This window comes from Taudactylus pleione, unplaced genomic scaffold, assembly GCF_031769625.1.
Source record: "Taudactylus pleione unplaced genomic scaffold, aTauple2 ptg001386l, whole genome shotgun sequence".
NCBI classification, from domain to species: Eukaryota; Metazoa; Chordata; class Amphibia; order Anura; family Myobatrachidae; genus Taudactylus; species Taudactylus pleione.
The window spans coordinates 725,295-737,410 of record NW_028285786.1 but is presented as its reverse complement, the minus strand read 5'-3'; the positions used below and the strand labels follow the sequence as shown (position 1 = coordinate 737,410).

At 47.5% G+C, this 12,116-nt stretch overlaps 1 protein-coding gene across 1 annotated transcript in view; it reads left to right on the top strand.

Annotated features, from left to right (window-relative positions):
- Nucleotides 1-11,716, top strand: part of LOC148442941 (uncharacterized) — a 30,148-nt gene extending 18,432 nt beyond the window's left edge. Inside the window, exon 7 of the mRNA XM_088463503.1 lies at nt 10,737-11,716. Within this exon, the coding sequence (XP_088319629.1) occupies nt 10,737-11,438 (702 nt within the window). The 3' untranslated portion in view covers nt 11,439-11,716. The remainder of the gene's footprint in view (nt 1-10,736) is intronic.
- Nucleotides 11,717-12,116: the final 400 nt, after the last annotated feature.

Below are 12,116 nucleotides of genomic sequence, written 5' to 3'. Positions count from 1 at the left end.
GTCCTATCTGTACACTAACATCACATGTCTATTATACATTTACTAAAGCTGCCCATCCACTAGCAGACATGAAAACAACTGCACGATTACGAAATTGTAATTGTGCAGTCGTTTGTCAGTCTGTGATGAGCCTGCACTGAACGAGCAATCGTTCAGTGCAGGCTCATCAATCCTCTGCAAACATGCTCAACCTGACGTTCTCGTCAGGTTGACCAGCATGTTTGCACGATGATAGATGTCTAAACGACCAGCAGGTACGCACATCGCTGGTCGTTTTAGACATTTTTGCAAAAACGATTGAACTATCGTTTAATCGCTCAACTTAATCATCTAGTGCAGGGGTGACAAACCAGTCAGAGGCAAAGAGCGAAAAAAGATATGTAGTCGATCGAAAGAGCAGATAGCATGTGCGCGCGCAAAAAAGGGGTGTGGCTTATTTGTCACAAGGCGACACCCCATTTTTGTGTGCACGCCTTTGGCATGACATTTGCAGGAGCATGACGTTGTCACACCCCCGTTTTTAGTCACGCTGGGGGCGAGCCCAGGACATTGAAAATAAACATTTTACATAGTCTTCCCAATATACATTTTTCACTGTTGAAGTGAAAGAAAAAGCCAGAGCAACATAGAGAACATTGACATAGCCACGTTCACATAAAGTACATATTGAAATCCAGAACCACATAAAATACATTGAGAATGCCAGTGCCCATTATGCTGTGCCCCCTGTAGTTGTGCCCATTAAGCAATGCCCCCAGTAGTTGTGCCCCTTCTGCAATGCCCTCTGCAGTTGTACCCCATATGCAGTGCCTATTAATCAAAGCCCCCAGTAGTTGTGCCCCTTCTGTAATGCCCCTGTAGCTGTGCCCATTATTTAATGCCCCCCGTAGCTGTGCCCATTAAGCAATGCCCCCCAGTAGTTGCGCCCCTTCTGCACTGTCCCCTGTAGCTGTGCCCATTAAGCAATGCCCCCTGTAGCTGTTCCCCTCCTGCAATGCTCCCTGTAGTCGTGCCCCCAGCACTAGCTTCCCCCCCCTCCCTATGAAGAAACTTACCTTCAAGCTGGCACCGCTCCACGATGATAGGGCTCCCGAGTCCAGCCGCGCTGTCGCTGATGCCGCTTCCGCCGCCTGCTGTACCTAACTGGATCCAGCAGACACGCAGGCTCCTCACATCGCTGGTGACGTCATGAAGTCACCCGTGCACTGCATTACTGGGAACGCTGGCCTCTGATGGCTTTAGAGACCAGCGTTCTCCGTAACAATGGGGGTCTCCCGAGCCGCGAGCTGTATTAGGAGCTCAGAGGAGCCTCATGCGGCTCGAGAGCCGCGGGTTGGCCACCCCTGATCTAGTGGATGGGCACCTTAAGTGTCTTATCCGTACACTAACATCACTTGCTTATTATACAGTGGCGCAAAAACTTTTTGCTCCCTTCCTGATTTTGTTTATTTTTGCCTATTTGTCATGCTTATTTGTTTCAGATATTTAAACAAAATTGAATACAAAGATACAGTATACAACTTTTTAAATGACCGTCATTTAATTTATTATAGGATAAAAGTTTCCCAACACCTATATCCCAAGTGAAAAATGAATTGCACCCCTAAACTTAATAACTGGTTGTGCCACCTTTAGCAGCAACAACTGCAACCAAACGCCCTCCGATAACTGGAGATCAGTATTTTACATCGCTGTGGAGGAATTTTGTCCTACTCTTCTTTGCAGAGTTGCTTTAATTCAGCCACATTGGGTTTTTTTTCGAGCATGACCTGCCCGTGTAAGGTTCTGCCATAGCATCTCAGGGCTTTCACTAGGCCACTTCTAAACCTTAATATTGTTTCTTTTGAGCCAGAGGTGCTTCAGGTCGCTGTCTTGCTGCATTACTCAATTGCACTTGAGCTACAGATCACGGACTTTTGACCGGACATTCTCCCTAGGAATTTCCTGATAGAGAGCAGAATTTATGATTCCATCATTTATGTGTAAAGGCCCCCATACATCAGCAATCTGAAAACCACAATTGAACAATTTGAAGATTTATTGCCCGATCTTAGAATTTCCCAATCGAGCAATCTGCGCCCATACATTACAGGTCTTTTTCAGTGATTTGCAGATCGATTGCAGAAAACACAGATCGGACAATCTTGAAAGGCCCATCATTTTACTGGTAACGGTCTGCAAATCTGCTGATCATGGCCATACACTAGCAATCTACAGCCCCAATCCATCTGTGAAATCCAACATGTTGGACAATCTGATTTAACAATTCCATTCACTTTTTGGTTGCAATCTGCGATGTGTGAAGCCCATACATTGCAGATTTTTATACATAATCGATTGCAGAATTGCCACAATCGATTGCTGATGTATGGGGGCCTTTAGTCTCCAAGGTCCTGAAGCAGTAAAGCAATCCCCACCCACCATCACACTACCACCACCATGTGTGACTATTGGTATGATGTGTTAGTTTTATGCCAGATGTAACAGGACCTGTGCCTTCCGAAAAGGTCAATTTTTGACTCCCCTGTCCAAAGAACATTAGCACAAAGGCTTGGGGGGTCATCAGTGTGTGTTTTTTTGGCATATGTAAGACTAGCCTTTATGTTCCTTTTGGTTAGCAGTGGTTTTTGCCTTGCATGGATACCATTTGTGATCAGGCTCGTTCTTATGGTGGAATCATGAATGCTGACAGTAACTGAGGCCTGCAGTTCCTTAGATGTTTGTGTAGGTTCTATTTGTGACTTCCCAGATGAGTCGCCGGGTGTGGTATGTTAGGTCGACTTGATAGAATGTTGACCTAATGTCCTTGGTGGCTGAGTGGTCAGTTACATGGTCCCTTCTGCTGCAGCGTCTTCAGCTTCTTCCAGGTCCCAGCGATCTAATGCCCAACCTCTCCGCACAGCCTGTCCTCCCCCTGCAGCCTAATTGTTCCCTTATTGCCTAATCCCCCCCTCCCCACAGCCTAATCCCAACCTCTCCCTGCAGCCTAACCCTAACCTCCACCAGAAACCTAACTCTCCCGGCGGCCCCTAGCTGTCGGCATTCTGACAATGTCGACTTGTACACTATTCTGAACATGTCGACATGGTGCCTGTTAACATTCTAATGTCGACTATATTAATGTTAACATGGTTACTGTTGACAATCTGACCAGATACTGAGTCGTCAATGCGAGTTATTTCGGTAGGCCCACCACTCCTGGGAAGATTCACCACTGTTCCAAGTTTTCTCCATTTGAAGATAATGGCTCTCACCGTGATTCGCTGGAGTCCCTGAGTCTTAGAAATGGTTTTGTAACCTATCCAGACTGATATATTTCAATAAGTTTCTTTTTCATCTCTTCTGGAATTTCTTTTGATGGTGGCACACAGTGCTGCTTGTTGAGGCCTTTTAGCTAAATTCACATTGCTGGAAAGGTTCTGTTTAAGTGATATTTAGATTCAACAGTGCTGGCAGTAATCAGGCCTGATTGTGTCTAGTCTAATTGAACAAAATTATCAATTCAGTTTGGTTCATTTGCTGAAGGAGTAATGAAGGGGCAATATTATTTCACACAGGGCCAGTTTTTCCTTCAATAAATGAAATGATCATTTAAAAACTGAATTTTGTCTCAGATTCACTTTGATGAAGATCTGAAACAATTAAGTGTGACAAATATACAAAAATAGAAGAAATCAGGTAGGGGGCAAAAACATTTTCACATCACTGTATACATATTTGTGAATGTTATGGGAAATCTCTTGAATATCAAAATCAACGCAGGGAAAGACCCCCTGGAAGCTGCCTCATTCATATAAGTTCATTTACAGAGGGAGAAGAAATATTTTTCCCGCCACATCTCTCCTTTATGGAGGATCTGGTTGATTATGGGTTATTGAAGGACTTGTCAGTGTTTTGCACTTATCATTTATCATATATATTTTATCACTCAATAATATTGGATCATTTATTTACTCTATTTCAAAATGTTTAGTTTTCTCCGATTACCAGAAGCAACTTTGTAAGAATTTGTTAGTATAGTTATTCCTCACTGTCCCATTTACTTCTTCCTGGGGAACATGTCCGTCAGAGTGGGCCAGGGGGAATTCACACACCTACCTACAGATATGCCCAGCTCCATCTTAGCCTGTAATCGCGTGGCGCCAGACAGACTCCCGCGATCGGAGACACGCATTTGCGTCTCCACAGGAATGAATGGGAGACGCACTCCCCGCGATCGGAGACGCGCATTCGCGTCTCCATAGGACTGAATGGAGATGCACTCTCGCGACCGGGGACGCGCCATAGCCCTATCCTTTGTGGTGCGGTCAGCCACAATGAACTAGGTGCATCTGTATGACAGATCATGCACCATCACACGGTGGTGGGCGAGCTGTGATAATGTGAACCATGATATCACAATTGCAGACTTTTTCAGGAGGCAGATCAGAAGGGGTTAGCTAGAGCTTGCCATCGCCATTAACATCAGTATGTATTTGCACCTATCTGCAGACACACCCGGTGCATCAAACTGCGCATACTTTAGCTGTCTTAGAAGGTCCGTGGAGGGGCAGGTCCAGCCAGGGTGGGAGCGCAGAGACGCTATTTGCACCACCGGTACGCTGCAATATTTCACTGCAATTCCCCACATTTTGTCACAGGAGGAGTTGCTACGATAATGCCGTTCATAGCAAATGGCGTCACTGCGCCCCCCTTCCCCACCCACTTCGCACACATTCTCTCTGGAGCCACGAGAACTCCCCAAAAATGTGTGGGTCTCCCAGGAAAGTGGGCAAGTATGCGTCACTGCGGCCACCTGTCCTGCCCCTTTCTCTAGGAAGTGGGTGTGATGCAGGAGGGTAACCCGCTCTTACTGGAGTCTCCCAGATGTTACAGAAGAATAGGTAAGTGTGGGTAAGGGCGTAACTAGGTATTTGAAGGCCCCAGAGCAAAAGTTTATAAGGGCCCCTATATACCACCCAATTAGGGGAATTCAATATGGGGCGAAAACTCAGTTTTTGCGTTAATATCGCACCTATGACGTCATTATCGCAGGTTTTGGTTTTACACCCTATTCAATTTCAAAGACTTCGCAGGTTCGAAAAGTCTTTGAAAAAAAATGAATAGGTGGCGAAAAAAAGTGCAGAATTGGGGTTTAGGGGTGCAGGCTTGAAAACATTAGCCTGCACCCCTGGGAATGTCATTTTAAAAATAACTCAAAAAAAGTGTAAAAAAAATAGGGACACCCCAAAAAATTAATTTAAAAATTGGGGTGAAAAAAAAAGGGAAAAAATTTTTAAAAACTAGGGAAATAGGTTCAGGGCTATACTGCAAGTATGCGGCAGGTGTATTCTAGAATAGATTATTAGCGGCAGGTGCACAATTGCAGAATTTTTAAAAACTTACTTTAGGGACATCAAAATATGCTAGTACCCATTTTCATGTACCCCAAATTTGATTGGACCACTTAAAAAAACTAAAAAAAATAACCTAAATGTGCATCACTTCTTCAATGTCGGGAAAAAAGCACCTGCCGCAGCTATTTAAATCCCCGACTTTAATTTGCAGGCTAAAACGGGGGGACCCATAGTGATCCCCCATGTTTTTACAGCTTTAGGGGGGTCCTACAATTTTTTCCAGGAAAATTTCGTAGTTTATCGCAAATCCCACTTCGCCAGGTCCCGTTTTCGTTGATTTTATATTGAATACGGGGATAAAGTATCGGGCGCGCGCCCGATACTTTATCCCAGAAAAATCTCTGAAAGTGGAGCGAACAGTCCAGCACGGACTTTTCGCTCCCATATTGAATACCCCTCAATGTATAAAACACATGTAACTTTGACAAGGAAGATGGGCCCCCCTCAGCTCTGGGCCCCATAGCAGCTGCACCTATGGTAGTTACCATGAGTTTGGGTTCATCTAATACTGCCATAGTACTTACAATAAGAACTAAGGCTAAATACAATGCCATGTAATGTATGTGTTATATAGAACTAGGGCTGCAAATTTAATTTTTTTTTTTTTTTTTAAATACTAAACCTAAAAAACAATATTTTATTTACTTTTGATGCTAGTGCCCCAGGAGCAGTCACAATGATGACACGTAACCACCTCATACCATGGTGACAATAAACATGGAGGGTATAACATGATGACATTTTTCTTTACAGCTTTCGTGTTTTTTTTTTTGTTTTTTTTTTCCCCCATTTTTGATCCATAGTAACCAGCGACTAAAATGAGAATGATCACATTGTGCTGCATCTGAGGTGCTGGAGTCACCCTTGGTGGGTACCTGTGTCTTGTAGTCCAGTCTCTCCCACGGTGCCATAGGCTCTGCTGTGTGTGCGCTGCGCAGGAGACTACGACTCCCAGAACCCACCGGGCGATCCCCTAAGCTCCGCCCATCGCTGCTGAATATGTACGGGCTGTACTGTTGCAGGTAAGAGAAGCCGCCTGCGGGGCGCGGGAGTGAGACAGAGCCGGGCGGGGGTGTACACTGTGCAGCCGGGGCTCCAGGGACAGCGTGCAGGGCTCACCCGGGGGTGACCAGGGACCGGGCCATGTCCAGTGCTCAGCAATCCTTCATCACAATAGCTGTGCTATATTAAAATGAATTGAATGTAAGATGCAGATAGAGAACTGGTGTATTTAATGAAGCAATGCACTGAAACAGCTCTATACATACTATAGCTATGCAATAATAACTACATTATGGAAAATTATATCTTTCTCCTACACTGCGTATGGCCGACATTCCCCTATGCGGCATATGAGCCACATTCTCCTGCACCGCGCATGGCCAATATGCTCCAACGCGGCACATTCCCCTATGCGACACATGGCTGACATTCTCCTACACGGCACATGGCCAATATGTTCCAATGCGGCACGTTCCCCTATGCGGCACATGGCTGACATTCTCCTACACGGCACATGGCCAATATGTTCCAACGCGGCACATTCCCCTATGCGGCACATGGCTGACATTCTCCTACACAGCGCATGGGCAATACGCTCCAACGCGGCACATTCCCCTATGCGGCACATGGCTGACATTCTCCTACACAGCGCATGGCCAATACGCTCCAACGTGGCACATTCCCCTATGCGGCACATGGCTGACATTCTCCTACACAGTGCATGGGCAATATGCTCCAACGTGGCACATTCCCCTATGCGGCCCATGGCTGACATTCTCCTACACAGCGCATGGCCAATACGGTCCAACGCGGCACATTCCCCTATGCGGCACATGGCTGACATTCTCCTACACGGCACATGGCCACTATGTTCCAACGCGGCACATTCCCCTATGCGGCACATGGCTGACATTCTCCTACACAGCACATGGCCAATATGCTCCAACGCGGCACATGGCCAATATGCTCCAAAGCGGCACATTCCCCTATGCGGTGCATGGCCGACATTCTCCTACACGGCACATGGCCAATATGCTCCAACGCGCACGTTCCCCCTATGCGGCGCATGGCTGACATTCTCCTACACGGCGCATGGCCAATACGCTCCAACGTGGCACATTCCCCTATGCGGCACATGGCTGACATTCTCCTACACAGTGCATGGGCAATACGCTCCAACGCGGCACATTCCCCTATGCGGCACATGGCTGACATTCTCCTACACAGCGCATGGCCAATACGCTCCAACGTGGCACATTCCCCTATGCGGCACATGGCTGACATTCTCCTACACAGTGCATGGGCAATATGCTCCAACGTGGCACATTCCCCTATGCGGCCCATGGCTGACATTCTCCTACACAGCGCATGGCCAATACGGTCCAACGCGGCACATTCCCCTATGCGGCACATGGCTGACATTCTCCTACACGGCACATGGCCACTATGTTCCAACGCGGCACATTCCCCTATGCGGCACATGGCTGACATTCTCCTACACAGCACATGGCCAATATGCTCCAACGCGGCACATGGCCAATATGCTCCAAAGCGGCACATTCCCCTATGCGGTGCATGGCCGACATTCTCCTACACGGCACATGGCCAATATGCTCCAACGCGCACGTTCCCCCTATGCGGCGCATGGCTGACATTCTCCTACACGGCGCATGGCCAATATGCTCCAACGCGGCACATTCCCCTATGCGGCACATGGCTGACATTCGCCTACACGGCACATGGCCAATATGCTCCAAAGCGGCACATTCCCCTATGCGGTGCATGGCCGACATTCTCCTACACGGCACATGGCCAATATGCTCTAACGCGCACGTTCTCCCTATGCGGCGCATGGCTGACATTCTCCTACACGGCACATGGCCAATATGCTCCAACGCGGCACATTACCCTATGCGGCACATGGCTGACATTCGCCTACACGGCACATGGCCACTATGTTCCAACGCGGCACGTTCCCCTATGCGGCACATGGCTGACATTCTCCTACACAGCGCATGGGCAATACGCTCCAACGCGGCACATTCCCCTATGCGGCACATGGCTGACATTCTCCTACACAGCGCATGGCCAATACGCTCCAACGTGGCACATTCCCCTATGCGGCACATGGCTGACATTCTCCTACACAGTGCATGGGCAATATGCTCCAACGTGGCACATTCCCCTATGCGGCCCATGGCTGACATTCTCCTACACAGCGCATGGCCAATACGGTCCAACGCGGCACATTCCCCTATGCGGCACATGGCTGACATTCTCCTACACGGCACATGGCCACTATGTTCCAACGCGGCACATTCCCCTATGCGGCACATGGCTGACATTCTCCTACACAGCACATGGCCAATATGCTCCAACGCGGCACATGGCCAATATGCTCCAAAGCGGCACATTCCCCTATGCGGTGCATGGCCGACATTCTCCTACACGGCACATGGCCAATATGCTCCAAAGCGGCACATTCCCCTATGCGGTGCATGGCCGACATTCTCCTACACGGCACATGGCCAATATGCTCTAACGCGCACGTTCCCCCTATGCGGCGCATGGCTGACATTCTCCTACACGGCACATGGCCAATATGCTCCAACGCGGCACATTACCCTATGCGGCACATGGCTGACATTCGCCTACACGGCACATGGCCACTATGTTCCAACGCGGCACGTTCCCCTATGCGGCACATGGCTGACATTCTCCTACACAGCGCATGGGCAATACGCTCCAACGCGGCACATTCCCCTATGTGGTGCATGGCCGACATTCTCCTACACGGCACATGGCCAATATGCTCCAACGCGGCACGTTCCCCTATGCGGTGCATGGCCGACATTCTCCTACACAGCGCATGGCCAATATGCTCCAACGCGCACGTCCCCCCTATGCGGTGCATGGCTGACATTCTCCTACACAGCACATGGCCAATATGCTCCAACGCGGCACATTCCCCTTTGCGGCGCATGGCTGACATTCTCCTACACAGCGCATGGGCAATATTCTCCAACATGGCACATTCTCCTATGCGGTGCATGGCCGACATTCTCCTACACGGCGCATGGCCAATATGCTCCAACGCGGCACATTCCCCTATGCGGTGCATGGCCAACATTCTGCTACCCAGCGCATGGGCGACGTAATACGCGGCGCATGACCAACATACTATGTGGTGTATGTCTGCTTCCGCATACTTAGATATCATTCAAGGCTTTTCAAGCCCTCATTGTAGCTGAATCACCTCAGAAGCAGTGTGAAGGGGCTGAGAGGAAGTGCTGTAGCGCTCATACAGGTATTAATCCTGCTGACCGCAGTGTTGTACTGTGACTGTAAATGACACCTAGGGGTCTATTTACTAAGCTGTGTTAGGAGATAAGAGCTGATTGGCTGGCACTTTAACTGACATTTTTTCAAACACAACCTGTGACATGGCAGTTAGGAGCTGATTGGCCTGTACCTTATCACCGTTCACTTTATCTCCTAACAAAGCTTAGTAAATAGACCTCCTAGTGTGGCTGTAACTAAAAAAACAACATTGTCAGGTGACATTAATGTTACTGACGCGTTTCACAACACATTGGCAGGGTGTTCAGGGACCAATGAGTTACAACGCTTATCTATATTATTTATGTATGGAAAATACCCTAATCATTGTCAGGAAACAACAGGAGAAGTACAGGTTTCCCTGTTACAATAACACCAATAAAAGTGAAGTAACAATAAAATAATATAAAAGAGTTCAAAATATTGGCCAAAATGTTATTACATTTTCTCTGATAGTATGCGTTGCCGGGGATGCTGGTTAGTTACAAAATAGCCTGCAGGTTTATCAATGGATGGTTTGATTAAAAAAATTAAAATGTAAAAACATGAAATACAAATATATATCTGAAGTTTATGTTAAATAGTCAACACCCTACAATTGTAAAGCACAATAATAAAACATTGAAGCCTAATTTCCATCCCCAGTGTATCTGATTTAAACAATAATAATGAATTAATAAAGGACATTTACATTTTTAATTTTTGCAGATTTGAAGATCACTAAGCATATAATCCATTGTTCCAGTTACAATGGGTGATAACAACCCCCAGTATGATAAAACCTGCAGCTCGGACAGCGACCGCGAGTCTCTGAAGAGCAAATCCGATTTTCCGGAATTGAAGTCCAGTGAGGATGAGGCATGCAGACAAGGGAATAGAGAGAACACTCCAGCAGATAAACACGCCCGGTTTAAAATACACAAACTGGGTAAAGGGGGACAAAAACAGAGCAGACACCGAGCACGACTGGAAAAGAGGTTTGCATGCACCGACTGCGAGAAAAGTTTTACCCGGAGATCATCTCTGGTCACCCACCACAGAATCCACACAGGAGAGAAGCCGTTTGTCTGTCCGGACTGTGGCAAAAGCTTTACCGATAGCTCCAATCTGGTGAAACACCAGAGGACCCACACCGGAGAGAGACCGTACGTATGCACCGAGTGTGGCAAAACCTTTACTGACAGCTCAAACCTCATTGCCCATCAGAGAGCCCACACGGGGGAGAAGCCCTACATCTGCAATGACTGCGATAAGAGCTTCACACTTATATCAAACCTCGTAACGCATAAGAGGGCGCACACAGGAGAGCGGCCTTACGGATGCACAGAATGCGGGAAGAGTTTTTCCCGCAGCTCCCATCTTGTCACTCACCAGCGGGCGCACAGAGGGGAGCGGCCGTACTCCTGCGGCGAATGCGGCAGGCGTTTCACTCAGATCTCGAACCTCATTGCCCACCAGAGAGCTCACACAGGACTGCGGCCTTACACTTGCTCGGTCTGCGAGAAAAGCTACACGCAGAGGTCCAATCTTATCGAACACCAGAGGACGCACACCGGGGAGAGACCGTACGTCTGCAATCAGTGTGGAAAGGGCTTCAGTCAAAACTCAAGCCTTATCAAACATAGAAAAGTACATTTAAAGCGCACTACACGTAAGTGGGCTCAGGATTCAGCTGAACAAGCCGGAGACTGGAGTCCGTGAGGAAAGCCGTGTTACCGATAGCGACAGTTTGCGTGTTGCCGGACACACTACATTATAATGCATGCAGCCTTTATGAGTGACGTCAGAATTGTGAAAACATAATTCTGAATTTTTCCATTTACAGATATTACACGTGAATGTAGGAGTTTGCCAGTGTTACAGTACTGTAAATCCCATGGCCGTAGATGTTCCATAACCTTTCCTTAAACGTTTGGTTGTGTTTATACTGCTCCATAGCCACAAATCCTTGCACTTGCCATAAATTCAAACAAAGAAAAGCATCTGTTTTAAGTTTTCATTGTTTTCTACGATTGTTATCAACAGCAAATGTATTTTACTAATGGTGCGTACGCACGATATGAACGATAACTATCATATCGTTATCGTTCATATCGTGTATTTTTTGGCCCCTTCCATCCCAAAACGACTAGCCATGCACGGGCACGGATGGACGATAACGATATCGACCAGGTTACATAGGGCCACACGCGATCGCAGGTTGCTGGCCCATCGTTGGTGGTGTGCTTGATGATCGATATCGATCATCCAGCACTCTGGGAAGGTGCAGGAGATCGTACAGCGATATCGTTATCGCTGTCGATCGTTCCATGTGTACGCACCATGAGGTCAAGAAACATATTCTATTCAATTATTTTTACCCTAAAAAACTGTACCGAG